We start from the raw sequence: 18,708 nt of genomic DNA, 5'->3' as shown, positions 1-18,708 counted from the left end.
TGAACTCTTTTCCGAATTGTACGACGCCCTTCTTCTCCAGCCCCGGCCAACAACACTACGATTACGCCTGTCCGCGACCATTCCCGCCAAGCTTTCACCCGCCTGTCAAGTTCCGTCAATCCGCCAACCAACGGGTCGAAGAATCCCACCTTGTCATTTCCTTCCTTTCAATAAAACAAAGAAATGAGCGCAAGTGATCTCAGTCTTCCTTTCGTCCTGTCTGACACATGCTTTTTAAATACGCTTTTTATACATTTCATGTATTTTTTTAGATCTTACTTTATAAAATCTGGGTATCTTTAAAAAAAACTGTTCTTCCCAGTAAAAAGTTTTTGTTTTTTTTGCTACAGGGCAGTTCGGACAATATATTGTAAACATGTTTGGAATGTGGGAGGAAACCGGAGCGCCCGTAGGGTCTGTAGCCAGGACGGGAGAGCAAAAACATGGTCAGGGTTGGAAACAAGTTGAAAGCCAGGAGAGGAGAGTAGACGTGGTCAGGATGAAAACAGGTCGAAGCCGGGGAATAAACGGGAGCAAAAACAGGTGGGAGTCAGGGTAAAAAAAAGCTTGCCTAGAGTAAACTGATGTTCGCAGACGGACTGACAACACGAGACTTGTAGTCTGGAAAATACGGTACACAAGGTTTTATGAATATATATCTCTATGGAGGATGAGGTCATAAGGGGACACTGGGGACTTGACTCTAAACAACATTTTTGAATTTGTAGTATTTTTCTTCTCGGCAGACCAGATTAAAAATCCCGATGAGACAGATTTGACCCTCGGGCCTTGGTTTGCCCACCTCAGTTATATATAGTAAGAAGTCATTGGGTGTACTTTTCTGCTGATGATTTGCATATAGACGGTATCGCCCGGAGGGAACAGAAAACAAGAAAGAACCTGGCATGGTTTTTGTTTCCTTCTCTTTTTAATTTCAAACAATTTACAGGTCAGAAGAGACGGACAATAAATTAGAAGGACAGAATAAAAAGCAACTTAAAGACACACACCGGAAAAGTTGGCAAGGAACGTCCATGCCTTGCCTTCGAGTGGCAGTTTTTTTTTGACCAGCCAATGAGAAGAAGGCATTCCATGACGGCAAACAAAATATGCAAAAAAATGCCATGGATAAAAGTACTTGCCCTCTACGTGAACTATGTGTTTTCTCATATTTATCACTTACGAAGGTTTCAAAACATCAACATCGACAACCCAAGGAAATACAAAATGCAAATTTGAAATGGTGGATTCCAAATATAAAATATAAGAGAATTCTTTAGGGCAAGGAGTTGATTCCTCGAATAAATGCATTTTTGTGCGTTAAAACCCATAACCATAGGATAGAAAGTCATCCAAAGTGTAGTTGTCAAACGGGACGAAAAACACCAATATGGCGGATTTGAAACAACTGTGCAAAGAAGAGTGGGCCAAAATTATTATCGTAAAAGTTTGATTTCTGTTATAGCTGCAAAAGCTAGCCCAACTCGCTATTAGCTTCAGGTAGGTTTGGATTTCTTTGTACCTTAATAAATGGAATCCAGATTTCAAAAGTGCATTTTGTCTCACCTTGGGATGGTCAAATCAGTTTGATGATCTGAAACCTTTGTGAGTGATAAATATCCAATTACACAGACATCAGGAAGGGGGCAAATACTTTTTCGAGGCACTTTATTTTTGTCTCTTGTACATTATCCGGTTCGGGAAAGCCGGTCTTATAATAGAAGAGGAGGAAAAAGGCAAGAACGGGTTTTCTAGCGCTGTACATCGGAGTTCCTTGAGAAAAATGCGGTCGTAGGAGCAATCGTGTTAATAGTAGAAAAAAACACAAAGTAAAAACAGAAGGCAACGATTGTATTACCATCGCGAGGACTCACACTAAATTGTCCGAAGCCGGAATTCCAGACAAAACTGGGTTAGCCATTAACAATATTCTCAAATCGCAAATAAAAGACTTCAATATAACAATATTTTGATGACATTAAGCCTAAGGTGAGGCGAGACGTTTGAAGCTGGCATCACTGGGGGGACGAGTGCGCACGACTTAATAATTTTCTAATTTTGGGCCTTTCTGAGAAAGTTTTGGTCTCTGTTTTGACACGGGAGAGGATAACCGTCCCATTAAAATATATATATATTTTTTTGTAGAAATAGTAGCCCAACTTAGTCGTGTCTCCTCCCCAAATTTTCGGAAGCACTGGAGAGCTACATCTATTTCTAATTTGGAGCCGTTCTGGGAAGATTTAGAAACCGTTTTTTGGAGAAGAGGATGGCAACAGTCCTCTTGGGAATATATTTTGATTTACTATGCAAGCAGTAGCACAACTTAGTCGTGTCTCCTCTTTACCTCTCCATATTGTGCACGGAACACCGGAGGGATATCGATTTTTATTCGGGACCTCCTTTTTTAGGATATAAAGTGGTAACAAACCTCCTTAAAATAAATTTCGATTTCTCTATAAGTTATAGCACAACTTGGTCGTGTCTCCTCTCTGCCTCTCTATACTTTACTAGATACACTGGAGACTTGGGACTGCTTTTTAGGAAGGAAGATGGAAGAAAAACCCTGAATAAATGTATTTTTATTTTCCTTAGAAGTAATAGCACAACTTGGTCGTGTCTCCTCTCTACCTTTCTGTAACGTGATCGAAGAACCGGAGAGCTATCCATATTTAATTTGGGGCTTTTCTAAGAAGAAATTCTTCTTTTTTTAAGGAGCAGGATGACAACAAAACTCATGAAATTTTGAATTTCTGCAGAAGTAGTAGCACAATTTGTTTGTCTCCTCTCTAACTCTTCGTAATGCATGCGAGTCACCGGAGAGCTTCCTATTTCAAATTTGGGGTTTTTCTTTTAAGATTTGGACATTGTTTTTGGAAAAGAAGATTACAACAATCCTTATTAGAATATATTTAAATTTTCTATAGAAGTAGTACCACAACTTGGTTGTATCTCCTCTCTACCTGTCCCTAATGTACAACAAGCAAAGGAGAGGTAGCTATTTGTAATTTAGGGCATCCTTTTTGGGAAAAAAGATGACAACAGTCCTAAATGAAATATAACTAGATTTTCCATAGAAGTTGTAGCACAACTTAGTCATGTTCCCTCTGTGCCTCTCTGTAAAGTACTCAAGGCAATCGAGACTGCCAACAGTCCTCATTAAAATATATTTTGATTTTATACGAACGTTTAAGCACAAAATTGGTCGTTTCTACTCTTTACCTCTGTGTAATGAGCTCGAGGCACCGGAGACTTCAGAATCATTTTTTGAAAGGAAGATGGCAACAACACTCTTGAGAATACACGTGGATTTTCGCGGGAAGTAGTGGCAAAATTTGGTTGTGTCCCTTCTCTTACTCATTTTAAGTGCGTGAGGCACTGGACAGCTAGCGATTTCTAATTTGGGGTATTTTTTATAAATATTCAGGACTCGTTTTTTGGAATTATGATGACAAAGGTTATTACAATAATTTTATCTTCTGCAGAAGTAGTTGCACAACTTGGTTGTGTCTCTTCTCTACCTCTCCGAAATATGTTTGAGGCAATGGAGACTTGGGACTATTTTTAGGAAGGAGGATGGCAACAGTAAATAGGCAAAGTCTTAACATTGACTCATCATTAGGAGGGACAAAATAACAATAATAAAAGCACAAAATTGGTCGTTTCTACTCTTTACTTCTGTGTAATGTGCTCGAGGCACCGGAGACTTCAGAATCATTTTTTGAATGGAAGCTGGCAACAATACTCTTTAGAATACACATGGATTTCCGCGGGAAGTCGTGGCAAAATTTGGTTGTGTCTCTCCTCTAACTCATTTTAAGTGCGTTAGGCACTGGACAGCTAGCGATTTCTAATTTGGGGTATTTTTTAATCAATATTTAGGACTCGGTTTTTGGAAGTATGATGACAAAGGTTATTAAAATAGTATAGTTTGATTTTCTGCAGAGGTAGTTGCACAACTTGGTTGTGTCTCTTCTCTACCTCTCCGAAATATGTTTGAGGCAATGGAGACTTTGGACTATTTTTAGGAAGGAGGATGGCAACAGTAAATAGGCAAAGTCTTAACATTAACTCATCATTAGGGGGGAACAAAATAACAATAATAAAATAAAAGGGAGCTTGCTAATTCGACATCCTCTTTTCACGTTCTCCGACGATTCGTGATTTTCCAAAAATATCAAAAAGTAAGAATGTGGAATGGGACCAACGCAAATAGTAAGTAAACAAGCATTTTTTTCTTCATATTCACACTATCTACAAGTTTGCATCTCCCACCTGAACGTCGTTTCGGAAGATGGGCGCCCAAAGCGGCTTTTTGAAAGTCACCTGAGAAGGGCTCCCCCCGGTGGCGGCTCAGAGATTATCCCCGGGTTGGTACTGAGGCTCAGTGGCGGTAAAGTAGTCCTCCAAAAAGGCCTGCAGGTACTCGAACGTGGGCCTTTCCTCGGGGTCCTTCTTCCAGCACTGCACCATGAGCTCATGCAATGAAGGGGGGCAGTCTTGGGGGCACGGCATGCGGTAGCCCCGTTCCACTTGCTCCAGGACCTCGCGGTTGTTCATACCTGGGGGGTGCACATAAATTTCGAGGTCGGCAAATATTGCAAAAAAGTTGGTCCTCATACGGGAATGGAATAGCAAGTGTCGGTCCGTCTGCGAATCTCTGTTTTTACACGGCAAGCCCTTTTTCGCCTGTCCCGTTTTTTTTTGCTCCTGTTTGTCTCCTGCTACCATCTGTTTCGATCTCGACCACGTCGGTTCTCCCGTCCCGAATAACGATCCGGTTTTTATCTCGACCAGGTCCACTCTCCTCTCCTGGCTTTCGACTCGTTTCCGATCCCGACCACGTTTTTGCTCTTCTATCCTGGCTACTGACCCGTTTTTCCGTTCCTGACACCGCCATCGCTCGCCACGGAAGTCCCACTTCCGCGTCTGAGCATCCTACCCCCCGCGACCAGCGATCTCCGGATCCTGTGTGTGCACTCCTTTCCCTCCCAATAAAACTGTGAGAAACGTTACGCAAGTGGGTCCTGTCTCCGTTCTGGTCCTGATACATTGGTTTGATAACCAAGATATTCAATATAGTTCTGTAGATTTTGTAATCTGGTTTCATATTACCGTATTTTCCGCACTATAAGGCCCACCTAAAAGCCTTTAATTTTTTCAAAAGCTGACCATGCGCCTTATAATACAGTGCGCCTTGTATATGGATCAATATTAAGTCGCAAAGTCTTGCAACTAAGGCAAGCGGCCGCCGACTCGATTTCCCCCCGAAGGCGAAGTCGTCCGCGGTGTATGCTGGGATTTATATACCGGCGTTTCATTTCCTAACCAATGTGTCAATCATCATTTGAATCGATCACTATTGGCTAAAGTTATTTGGAGGTAAAGGGGGCGGATCCTTTTTATCATTTACAGGCTCGCATAGGCTAAAGGGGCGAAACAAAGCCTGCAATTGGCCGAAAAAGATGAATGTGAATCACACGTTAGGTTGCACTACGGCATAGAGAAAACATTTTTTACTATTCTGTATTTGTAAATATTTTACTCTGCTGGATTGACTACACTCACGGTTGTAAGAAGACCATGGTTACGTATCATTATTGAACGTGATGGCTGCAAGAGAACTTAGGTGAGCTACGCGGATTTATATTTTCCCGGTATCTTGTTTTAGAACGATCTTGATGTTTCTGTGATGAGTCTATTTTTAAACTAAATTCAATTCAAAGTGTTTATTGTCATATGCACAGTAAAGAACCCCGTTTCCCTGCACAATCACATTCTTACTTTGCTGTCCACACAGTTGCCAGCAAAAAATAAAATGGAAACTAAGAAATGTTTGGCATTTCTTGAATCCCAAGACTTTAACCTTCCGAATGATATTTGGAATGTTAAGGGGGTAATAAGTTTGACTGAACTATCTGACTGTTGTCGACGTTCCCGTTGTAGCGCCTTATAATCCGGTGCGCCTTATGTATGGAAAATAAAGGACCAAAAACTGTTTTTTGGGGGTGCGCCCTATAACCCGGTGCGCCTTATAGTGCGGAAAATACGGTCATTCAAATTCAGTGTATTCTTGTAAAAGACTAAGGTATTCTGGATTATTCCAAGACACCAAGGCATAATTTTTTTGTTACACATATGATTTGTTATCATGTTCTTTGACGATATATTGTTTTTTTCTACAAAAGAAACTGGGCAGACTATTGAGACGATAAATCTCCTAATTACCGTATTTTCCGCACTATAGGACGCACCGGGTTGTAGGGCCCACCCCCAAAAAATAGTTTTTGGTCCTATATCTCTCATAGATAAGGCGCACCGGATTATAAGACGCTACAATGGGAACGTCGACAAAACAGTCAGATGGTTCAGTCCAACTGATTACCCCCTTAACATTCCCAAAGCTTGCAAAGAAGCAAATACGTGTCGTAGACATGAGTGGATGCGGTGTCTGTACGATGTCACTCAAATGCATCGTTTCAAATATCATTCGGAAGGTTAAAGTCTTGGGATTCAAGAAATGCCAACCATTCCTTAGTTTCTATTTTCTTTTTCGCTCGCAACTTTACTGCGCATATGACAATAGACACTTGGAATTGAGTTGAATTCACTCAACTCATCACAGCAACATCAAGATCGTTCTAAAACAAGATTCTGGGAAACTATAAAGCCGCATAGCTCACCTAAGTTCTCACGTTCAATAATGATACGTAACCATGGTCTTCTTAGAACCGTGAGTGTAGTAAATCCAGGAGAGTCAAATATTTACAAATACAGACTAATGAAGCATGTTTCTTTATGGCGTAGTTTAGCAAGCTTGCTATTCAGTCATCTTTTTCGGCCAATTGCAGGGTTTGTTTTGTCCCTCTAGCCTATCCGAGGCTCCGAATAACTTCAGCCAATAGCGATCGATTTAATGGATGATTGACACATCTTTTTCGGCCAATTGCAGGCTTTGTTTCGGCCCTCTAGCCTATCCGAGGCTCCGAATAACTTTAGGCAATAGCGATCGATTCAAATGATGATTGACACATTGGTTAGCCAATGAAACACCGGTATATAAATCCCGTTCGGGGGAAAATCGAGTCGGCGGCTGTTGCGTAAGTTGCGAGATCTTGCGATTTAATGTTGAGCCATATATAAGGCGCACTGTATTATAAGGCGCATGGTCAGCTTTTGAAAAAAAATTAAGACTTTTAGGTGCGCCTTATAGTGCGGAAAATACGGTAATTATAAACATTGGTGTCATTCTAATTAAATTAATATTATCAAAACAGTGCTACCACATACCCGGATAAGGCACCCGTCCCTTGGTGACGAGTTCGGTGAGCAGGATGCCGAAGGACCAGACGTCCGACTTGATGGTGAACTTGCCGTAAAGCGCCGCCTCGGGGGCCGTCCACTTAATGGGAAACTTTGCACCTAGCGCCGAGAAAATGACACGAATCGTGGTCATTTTTTTAAAAAATTTGAAATCAAATCAAAATGCATTGCTCTTCTCAGACACCCAAATACAAGTGTTGTAGAAAAATATGCAACTTACAATAAGAAAAATCCCAAATCCCTGCTACATCATGTTGAAAAAAACAGATCTAAGTTGTTATTACAAGGTTAGTTATTGGGGATAGGGTTATCACAAAAACAGAAAAGTAGATAGACAGATAGATATTTTATTCATCCCCGTAGGGAAATTCACACTTCCAGCAGTATCCTTTTGTTGTTTGTTAACAGGATGGCCTCAGCATGCTGTGTTGTAGTTTAGCAACAGCGGAGTGGATGATGTCACACGCTAGGCCAAAAGTTCGACGTCCTGCAGCAGATGGAAATCTTTGTGCCCAGGGTTACACCACCTCGTGTTCACGTAGATAGCGAGTCCGCCTCCTCTCCGCTTCCCGCAGGCTTTTGTGTCTCTAAATGCCCTAACAGCACTGAAGCCGGGAAGCTCCGGGTAGCTCCACGTTAGCGTCCGGGATGCTAGACGTGAGCCACGTTTCCATAAAACACAGCAAACTGTACTCACTGTACGCTTTGATGTTTTTCACCAGCACAGTCAGTTCGTCGGTCTTATTTGGTAGAGGGTTCACATTTACTATGATTACGGAGAGTACCGAAGACTTATAACGCCGCTAGCTGCTTAGCTAGCCCTGGCTCTGCATCCACAATAGGGCCCCCTCATCACGCCGGCACGAGAATTCTTCAGGGCAAGGAGTTGATTCCTCGAATAAACGCATTTTTGTGCGTTAAAACCCATAACCATAGGATAGAAAGTAATCCAGTGTAGTTGTCAAAGGGGACGAAAAACACCGAAGATAGAAGCAGACACTTAAAACAATAAATGACAAAAAGAGCGAAATTACACGGAGCTGCTGGAAAGGCTGCCGCTCGTGGCGGCGCCTATGATAACTTAGGTATTACTAGAAAATCACAATGACCATGCACTGATGAGCTATTTTCACAACAGGTCAGCTAGCACCTCAACTGTCCTTAGAGGGCACGTTCGAGACCCCTGCATTTTGTTCTTACCAGATTAATTATTGGAAGTAGGGTTAAATAGACTCAGTCAACCACTAAAAAAATCATTTCACTAGAAAATCACAATGACCTAGCACCGGTGAGCCATTTTCAGAACAGGTCTGCGGGCACTTCAGCTGTTCTTCGGGGAAACCATGTTGGAGACCCCTGATCCAAAAGTACAGAACATGAAAGTAGTGTCGGAAAACAAACTAGCTCTGTCAGGACCAGAACGGAGACAGGACCCACTTGCGTGTGTTTCTCTTAGTTTTATTGGGAGGAAGGGAAAAAAATCAGATCAGTAGCCGGGACGGGGGACCAAAAACATAGTCGAGATCAGAAAACGGGTCGGAGCCGGGAAACAGACGGGAATCGGAACAGGAGAGAGTCGGGGTCGAAAAGCTTGCCTAGTGTAAGCTGAGGTTCACAGACGGACTGACAACTGGTGACAGAAAGGAGTGGGTATAAAAAGTGACATGTAGCCAATCAGTGTCCGAGGCAGTTGGTTATTTATACCACAATGTCAAGAAATAATCAATTATTGTCCTATGTGTAGAATCGTGTATCTAAGAGCAGCATTTCCTTTTGACTTTTACAAATCTCTGCCTGATTTTTAAAGATCTACAACAAGGGTTCACCATTGTGGTGCCCCCTAGTGAAACTTGAGTAGTTTGCGGATTGGTTCTAAAAAAACCTCACCAGTGCCGGCTCATTGTGTCAGGACCAGAACGGAGACAGGACCCACTTGCGTTACCTTTTTCTCAGTTTTATTAGAAGAAAGGAAAGGTTTGCACCCACGATCCGGTGATCGCTGAATGCGGGAAGCAGGTCGCTCTGAACACGGAAGTGGCGAGCAATGGCGGTGTCGGGAACGGAAAAAAACGGGTCAATAGCCGGGACAAGAGAGCAAAAAACGTGGTCGCGATCAGAAAACGAGTCGAAGCCGGGGAACAGACGGGAGCAAAAACAGGTGGGAGTCAGGCTCAAAAAAAACTTGCCAAGAGTAAACTGAGGTCTGCAGATGGACTGATAACAGGTGAAGGATAGATGTGGGTTTAAATAGGGACAGGGAGCCAATCAAACTCCGAGGCCACATTGTGATTTTCTAGGAAATGTGATGCATGATTCATTATTGCAAAAATCTTCTTGAAATAATACTGTCATTTTCTTACCATTGCCCTAAATACAAGGCAAACATTTTAGTGGTTGACTGAGCCCATATGTTGGCCTGGAGAGGGATGGGCACCACCCAGGGTTGGTAGGGTTACTTTAACTTGATTACTTTCAGTTACTTTTGGATTACTCCAATACCAAATATGCTAATAAAAGACAAAAGAAACTAAATATGAATAAAATGACTCAATTTTGTGCAGGCTTGGGGAGTAACGGAATACATGGAACGGCATAAATGATGTTGGCAAGCTGTTTGGATTGATTTTCATTTTGTTTCTGTCGCATTTTATATTCGTTTTGCCGGAGATCAAAGAGATCAAAGCCAGGAGAGAAAGCTTACCACGTGTTGTGAGTCTTCATTTTATTCCTATTTAGTTTCTTTTGTCTTTTATGAGCATATTTGGTATTGGAGTCATCCAAAAGTCATTGAAAGTAATCCAGTTCAAGTAACCCTACCCAACCCTGGCGTCACCAGGCTGTACTTGCCCAAGACACACCACTGGAAATGGTGCCCCTAAGACCCTAGTGGCTAAGGGATGCAACCAACCAATAAGATAGTGATATTTTTGGAGGTAGTGTTCCATGAGGAAGGTAAGGTACCTTGTCTTGCAGTGTACTCGTTGTCCTCGATGAGCCGGGCCAGACCGAAGTCGGCGATCTTGCAGACCAGACTGTCCCCGACCAGGATGTTGGCGGAGCGAAGGTCTCGGTGGATGTAGTTCATCCTCTCGATGTACGCCATGCCGGCAGCCACCTGCAAAGTCGCCGTTGATGTAAATACGGTCCAAGTAAATGCATATATGTGTCCGGACCAGAACGGAATTAGGACCCAGATGCGTAACATTAACCACAAATTTTTTTGAGATAAAGATGAAAGTGCTCGTTGGACGCGGGAAGCAAGCCGCTCACAGAATCGGAACATGTTCCAAATGCGGAAGTGGATCTTCCGGAGCGGGAGATCGTGGTGTCGAGGACGGAAAAACAGGTCGAAAGCCGGGACAGGAGAGCAAAGACGTAGTCGGGATCAAAAACGGGTCATAAGCCGGGACGGGAGAGCAAAACGGATTTTTGTAAAAATACTATTTTTTTTAAATGTTTTTCCCATCTGTATTTCTATTTATTGAAAATATGTATACTATAAGATTTTTAAAATATATTTTTCATTTATTGATCTGTAGGAAATGTGTACAATATATAAAAATATCACTGAAAGGTGAGGAAAAAACTTGCAGTAGACAAAGTTGGGATAAAAAGTTTTTTATTACTTTTAAAGTACTATTCTATTTATTTAAATATATAAGTATTTCAAACATATTTTTGTAAAATAAGAAAATCACTGAAATGTGAGAAAGTATATAATAAAATCGGAAAAACACTAAGAAAAATGTTATTTTAAAGTACTACTCTATTTAATTAAAAATTAATATTATTTTGAAGTATTTTTCATTTATCTATCAATATAAAAATATATACAGACGATAAAATCTCACTGAAACGTGAGACAAAAATAAAGTAAATAAACAAAAAAATACTTTAACACTTTAAAGTACTATTTTATTTATTTAAAAGTATATATTTCTAAAAAAAACAAAACAAGTAAGGATAAGGATACTTAAAAGTGAGAATTATTTTACTATGTATTATTCTACACATAAAATTATTTACATATCATGTGAAAGCTGTACCTGAGCTGCCATGTCCACCAGATTGGGAAGCTTCAAGGCTCGCCCTTCTCCGTCTTTCAGGAAGTCGAGTAAACTCCCTGTAAACACACAAAAAAAACCAACGTGAGTGACTAGAAAAGAAAACAGTGAAAAAAAGAGTCACATGTTTTTCCTTTTTATTTAAATCAATAGTATACTATTAAGCTAATTGAAGCATTTTGACACCACTAGAATTCACTATGATATCATTTTCCGATAATGCAAAATGGCCGCCACCTTTATTCATGTACTCGGTGACGATGTAGATAGGTTCCTCGGAGACGACGGCGTAGAGCTGCACCAGCTTGTCGTGTCGCAGTTTCTTCATGATCTGAGCTTCCTCCAGGAAGGATTCGGGCGACATGGTGCCCGGCTTCAGCGTCTTCACCGCCACCTTGGTGGTGCCGTTCCACGTGCCTGTAAGAAAGAAACCTTTAGAGCAGGGGTTTCTCAACTGGTGGGTCAGGACCCAGGAGAGGGTCGCCGACGAAAATCCAGAAAAAATAGAGACAAATAATTGAAATCTATCGGTCGGGAAAGCCCATTCAAAGGCTGTCGGGCTCCAGCGAACCACTGTCAAAACCATTGTCCACAAATGGAGAAAACTGGGAAAGGTGGCAAGATTACTCCAAGAGTGTGATTACAGTTAATCGAGAGGGTTGAAAAAGAACTTCGAAAAACATCCAAGGGACTGTCGGCCTTGCTGCCCTCAGTTAAGGTCAGTGTTTATGACTCCCGAATGAGAAAGACAGAGATAGATAGATAGATGTTTAGATAGAGAGATAGATGTCTAGATAGATAGAGATAGATGTATAGATAGATAGATAAGGATAGATAGGTAGATGTATAGATAGATGTATGGATAGATAGAGATAGATGTATAAATGGATAGATAGAGATGGATGTCTAGATAGATAGACATAGATAGAGCTAATAAGAGAGATAGATGTCTAGATAGATAGAGATAGATGTCTAGATAGATGTCTAGATACATAGATAGATGTCTAGATAGATAGATGTCTAGATAGATAGATGGATAGATAGAGATATAGAGATAGAGAGATAGATGTCTAGATAGATGGATAGAGATAGATGTATAGATATAGATAGATGTATAGATAGATGTATAGATAGATAGATGGATAGAGATAGATGTATAGATAGATGTATAAATATATGTATGGATAGATGTATAGATAGATAGAGATAGATGTATAAATAGATGTATAGATAGATAGATAGATAGATAGATAGACAGAAATGGATGTCTAGATAGATGGATAGAGATAGATAGAGAAAAATAGAGAGATAGAGATAGATGTCTAGATGGATTGATAGAGATAGATGTCTAGATAGATGTCTAGATAGATGTCTAGATGTCTAGATAGATAGAGATAGAGAGATATATGTCTAGATGGATAGATACATAGAGAGATAGATGTATAGATAGATAGATAGAAATAGATAGATAGATGTCTAGAGATAGATGTCTAGATAGATAGATAGATAGATACTTTATTCATCCCCGAAGGGAAATTTACACTTCTAGCAGTATCCTTTTGTTGTTTATTAACAGATTAACAGGATGGCCTCAGGGTGCTGTGTTGTAGTTTAGCAACAGCGGAGTGTATGACGTCACACGCTAGGCCAAAAGTTCGACGTCCCTGGAGCAGATGGAAATCTTTGTGCCCAGGGTTACACCACCTCATGTTCACGTAGATAGAGAGTCCGCCTCCTCTCCGCTTCCCGCAGGCTTTTGGGTCTCTGTTTACCCTAACAGCACTGAAGCTGGGTAGCTCCAGGATGCTAGACGTGAGCCAGTATTGTTAATTTAAAACTATTTTGCAAAGCAGAGTGGGTCAAAATCTGAAAGACTCATTACCAATGATTGTAAACATTTGAATTCTGTTATTGGTCCCAAATGACCTTTTCCAGGGCCAGGTTTTTTGAAAAGTACATGTTTTATTTCCTTGGGCTATTCAAAATGGTTTGATAATCTGAAACCTTTCTGCTTGATAAATACGCCAAAATCACAAAAATCAGGAACAGCACTATAGCTCAAAAAAGCTGCATATCATTTGAATCAATCATGTTTGATTTAAACAAGTAAGTATTTTGTATAGTGACACCACTAGGGGTCACTATATAATACGTACCCATCCAAACCTCCCCGAACTGCCCGTTTCCGAGGCGCTTGATGAGCTGCAGCGACTCCCTGGGGATCTCCCAGACGTCTTTGGTCTTGACGGACAAGTCTGTCAGACGAGGCATTCCCTTATGGCAGGGCACGATCAGACGGCAGCACAATCCCGCCGCCCTCGCTGAGGAAAAAAACCGGGAACAGAACCGGAATCAGAACCGGAACCGACGTGACGGCGCAAAGAAACCGGAGCCGACCCGAGTAGTGGTGCACCAGCTGCTGCAGCGTATCGAACTGTGCCCGAGTGGTGATGTAGTAGCCGCCGCTGTCCAGTTTTCGGATCTTGTAATGTTTCACGTGGTCGCCTTTGATGTCGTCCCAGTCTTGGATGGACAGCGAGTAAGCCCCTGATGCAAAATGGGGAAACGGACTGGGTTTGCACACCTTCTTCATGGCCAAAGTCTGTTTTAAGCCAATTCATCACGTTTTCTCATTTTGAATCCTGTATTTTGCAGATCCACAAATTTGCATATGTGATTTTTAATCTTGTCAGGACCAGAACGGAGACAGGACCTAAGTACGTTGCGTTTCTCACGAGTTTTATTGGAAGAAAGAGAAAGGGTTGCGCCCACGATCCAGGGACGCGGGAAGCAGGTCGTTCTGAACGCGGATCTTCTGTGGCGAGCGATGGCGGTGTCGGGAACGGAAAAAACGCGTCAGTAGCCAGGATAGAAAGGCAAAAACGTGGTCAGGATCAGAAACGAGTCGACAGCCAGGAGAGGAGAGTAGACGTGGTCGAGATCAAAAACGGATCGTTATTCAGGACGGGAGAACAGACGTGGTCGAGATCAAAACAGATCATAGCGGGAGACAAACAGGAGCAAAAAACGGGACAGGCGAGAAAGGGCTTGCCGTGTAAAAACAGAGATTCACAGACGGACCGACAAAAGGGGACCGACAGGATAGAGCTTAAATACTGACAGGGAGCCAATCTGTCAACAAGCTGCAGTTGGCGCCACATGGGCGGGGCTAATTGGGTGCCATGGCAACCGTGACAGGATGTTAAAAAAGTCAGATAGAATTGAAAAGTAGTGCAATTACTAATATGTTAAAAATGATATCGAAATTTACAGAACACAATATAAAAAACTAACAGGCAGCAACTGAGATAGCAGCAACCGATGATAAATATTCGTTTTTACAGATTAAACAAAATGGAGATGCCATTTTTTACAACATTTATAACTTCATTTCGAGGCTTTTCAATGGAAATAGAAAAGCCACGGTTGCCATGGCGCCCAATTGGCCCCGCTCGTGTGGCGCCAGCTGCGGCTTATTAACAGATTGGCTTTCCATCTATTTAAGCTCAGTGCTCTCATTTTTCCTTTGTCAGTCCGTCAACGAACCTCTGCCCGCAAGACGTGGGTTTCGACTCGGTCCTGTCCCTGTTGGTAATTCCTGTCCGGTATTGCTCCCGTTTATTTTGTCCTGTTTAATATCAGTTTTAAGCTTAGTTTCCGCATACTTGTGTCCTGTTTATTATTTTCTCCAGTTTTCATCCCCGTCTAGTTTGTCCTGTTTATTTTCGATATCCTGATTCATTATCTATCCTGCCCGTCCCCGCCTGTCTGGTATCGACCCCATCTGTCCGATATCAACTCAGGCAATTGGAATCGATCTCGTCGGTCTCTGGCTTCCTATCCTTCCAAGCCAGACTGCTGCCTAACGTGCATGACTCCCCATTTCCTGTTAAATAAAAAGCTTGTGTGAGAACGTCACGCGTTTGGGTCCTGATCCAGTTCTGGTTCCTGACAAACTGTCTGTGGAGGTTGTTCCGTGCACCATAGTGATGCTTTTTCGAATCTCCGCATTTTCTATTCCATACCTTTGGTGGTTTCGCTCTCCCGGATGAGAAATGTGCCCCTGGCGTTGCTATTGGACAACAGCTGTCGCTCGGCATCCTTCCGGCCCAGTTTACCGAAATACCAGCTGCGGGAAAACAGCAAAAAACGTTAGCGCTAAGCTTCATTCACGGAGGGGAAACGGTCATAACTTACTCCTCGGCTTGGATGGAGTCGACGGGAGCGACGTAATTACTGGGAATGTAACCGCTTCCACCCGTGGTAAGGGAGCGGGCCTCCCACCAGTCGCCTTCCCTGTGAGGAGACGCACAGGAAGTGAGTTAAGGAGCTCTGCTGACGACCGACACCAACTTTCTTAGCCGTACCGAGTCGCACGCTCTAAATCACAAACTTTCGGCCCGCAAAGAAGAGTGGGTCAAAATCCCTTCACAATGTTGTGAAAGACTCATTACCAATGATTGTAAAGGTTTGATTTCTGTTATTGCTACCGTGTACGCGGAGCTACCCGGCATCAGACAGAGACACAAAAGCCTGTGGAAAGCGGAGAGGAGGCGGACTCGCTATCTACGTGAACACGAGGTGGTGTAATCATATGTGGCCTGCAAGACCTCATCTCATCTCATTAGCTGGAGCCCATCCCAGCAATCATCGGGCAGTGGGCAGGGGACACCCTGAACTGGTTGCCAGCCAATTGCAGGGCACACGGGGACAGACAACTCGCTCGCCCATTCACACCTAGGGACAATTTGGACCGGCCAATCCACCTGAAATGCATGTCTTTGGATTGTGGGAGGAAACCCATGCAAGCACGGGGAGAACATACAAACTCCGCACAGTAAGTCCGGTAGCTGGATTTGAACCCGCACAGGAGGTTCCCAAGACCTTAGAACTGTGCCGCACACGCGCTAACCACTGCGCCGCCGTGCTGCCCCGACCATTTTACATTATTGTTAATGGCCCGTCAATATGGGGCAGCAGTAGCTCAGGAGGTAGAGCGGCTTGTCCGTGTTACATGTCGAAGTGTCCTTGGGTAAGACACTGAACCCCTAATACCTCCAATAAGCAGGTTAGCGTCTTACATTATTGGGAAATGTGAAGCACACTGTAAAGCGCCTTGAGAAGTCATTGACTTGAAAAGCGCTATAGAAATGCAAATCATTTCATTTCATTTCAATATGAACAACGCCGTCTCATCCCTGGACATCATATTCTAACGTTTTAGTCACTGTACCGATTCCTTCATACATGACGTATACTATACTATATACCAGGGTTCGGGAACCTATGGCCCGCGAGCCATATATGGCTCTTTCTATGAGCACCTACGGCTCAGAGACAAATTTAATTGCATGCAAATTTTCTCCATCTCGAACAAAACTTGAGCTATTGATCCTGTTCAGATACACGCAAAGCCAAGCCAAAACGGAATTATTAGGCAGTACTTCGCAGGATATATAGTGCACGTTTTTCACTACAATTTACAGTCAAGGTGTCACACACAAAAAAAACAAAAAAAAACCCCCCAACCTCGTTTTGGCTGTACAACGCTAAAGAATCATTTATATAAAAGCTCACTATATAATCTATGTTCAGTGTTCAGATACCTTATGAAGAAATCCACAGAACAAACTGTAAATACGCCAAAACACCGGAAGAGAACTTGGTTATTTGATTGGGCGAGTGGGAGGGATGGGTGGAGCTATGCAAAAAGTGCAAGCACTCCCTCCCATCTCTCGCCCTACTCCGTCTGCGCCAAAGGTAAGCGCATCAGGCTCCCTGTTCTCAGAATGTTTACAGCAAAATAATAAATACCGTACAAGTGATTTAAGGTTTAAATGTAATATTCTTGTCGGTTTTTATTCATATTTATGATCCAAAAACATTCCGTTTAAGTGTGTTCAATAAATGTTGTGCAATTGAGTTTGACATCCCTGCTCTAAATTGAAGTGTTGGTCCCGCAGATTTTTGCAAGCTTACGTGCTATTGAGGATCTGGAAGCGTTCCCCTTTCCTGAAGCTGAGGTCATCGTCCGTCCGGGCTTCGTAGTCATACAGCGCCACAAAGAGGGTCACTCCTAAGATAGGAACATAATGGTCTTTATTGGCATTAACATGAAATTCTTGGCAAAGAAATTGTTAAACACATCATAAAGACTTCAATCTCCTCAAAATGATCAAAATGACTTGCCATGTTGTTACAAAATCCCTTAAATCAGAGGTTCCCAACAGGTCCGACTCAGGGTTGGGTAGTTACAAGTTACCGTTCCATCTACTTGAGTATGTTTTGGGACATTTTGGGGAATTTTGAAATGACTATACGCATTGGTTTTTAACATTATTTTGCCAGGCAAAGATAGATATAGATAGATAGATAGATGTCTAGATAGATAGATAGGTAGATAGATAGTCTAGAGAGATGTCTAGAGAGAAGTCAAGATAGATAGATGTCCAGATAGATAAATGTCATCTGTCCCTATTTAAACCCACTCCTTTCTGTCACCAGTTGTTAGTCTGTCTGCGAACCTCAGTTTACTCTAAGCAAGCTTTTCGACCCTGACTCACTCCTGTTTTTGCTCCCATCTGTTTCCCGGCTTAGACCCGTTTTTGATCTTGACCACGTCTACTCTCCTCTCCTGGCTTTCGACTCGTTGCCGATCCCAACCATGTTTTTTGCTCTCTCCTGTCCTGGCAACTGACCCGTTTTTTGATCTTGACCACGTCTACTCTCCTCTCCTGGCTTTCGACTCGTTACCGATACCGACCACCTTTTTTGCTCTCTCCTGTCCTGGCAACTGACCCGTTTTTTGATCTTGACCACGTCTACTCTCCTCTCCTGGCTTTCGACTCGTTACCGATACCGACCACGTTTTTTGCTCTCTCCTGTCCTGCCAACTGACCCGTTTTTTTTATCTTGACCACGTCTACTCTTCTCTCCTGGCTTTCGACTCGTTGCCGATCCCGACCATGTTTTTTGCTCTCTCCTGTCCCAACAACTGACCCGTTTTTTTGATCTTGACCACGTCTACTCTCCTCTCCTGGCTTTCGACTCGTTGCCGATCCCGACCACGTTTTTTGCTCTCTCCTGTCCCGGCAACTGACCCGTTTTTTGATCTTGACCACGTCTACTCTCCTCTCCTGGCTTTCGACTCGTTGCCGATCCCGACCATGTTTTTTGCTCTCTCCTGTCATGGCAACTGACCCGTTTTTTGATCTTGACCACGTCTACTCTCCTCTTCTGGCTTTCGACTCGTTACCGATACCGACCACCTTTTTTGCTCTCTCCTGTCCTGGCAACTGACCCGTTTTTTGATCTTGACCACGTC

The 18,708-nt window shown here is 42.7% G+C and overlaps 1 protein-coding gene across 1 annotated transcript in view; it reads right to left on the bottom strand.

Annotated features, from left to right (window-relative positions):
* Positions 1-906: 906 nt before the first annotated feature.
* LOC148352239 (tyrosine-protein kinase fyna) overlaps positions 907-18,708 on the bottom strand; it is a 48,500-nt gene continuing 30,698 nt past the window's right edge. Inside the window, exons 3-12 of the mRNA XM_088355180.1 lie at positions 17,364-17,460; positions 15,582-15,680; positions 15,410-15,513; positions 13,782-13,931; positions 13,541-13,705; positions 11,622-11,801; positions 11,367-11,443; positions 10,282-10,435; positions 7,288-7,419; positions 907-4,559 (exon numbers count right to left, since the gene is read on the bottom strand). Of these exons, the coding sequence (XP_088211306.1) occupies positions 4,351-4,559; positions 7,288-7,419; positions 10,282-10,435; positions 11,367-11,443; positions 11,622-11,801; positions 13,541-13,705; positions 13,782-13,931; positions 15,410-15,513; positions 15,582-15,680; positions 17,364-17,460 (1,367 nt within the window). The 3' untranslated portion in view covers positions 907-4,350. The remainder of the gene's footprint in view (positions 4,560-7,287; positions 7,420-10,281; positions 10,436-11,366; positions 11,444-11,621; positions 11,802-13,540; positions 13,706-13,781; positions 13,932-15,409; positions 15,514-15,581; positions 15,681-17,363; positions 17,461-18,708) is intronic.

This window comes from Urocampus carinirostris, chromosome 15 (genome assembly GCF_059441175.1).
Source record: "Urocampus carinirostris isolate Australia breed hairy pipefish chromosome 15, RoL_Ucar_1.0, whole genome shotgun sequence".
NCBI lineage: Eukaryota > Metazoa > Chordata > Actinopteri > Syngnathiformes > Syngnathidae > Urocampus > Urocampus carinirostris.
This window is presented reverse-complemented; position numbering and strand designations above follow the sequence as displayed.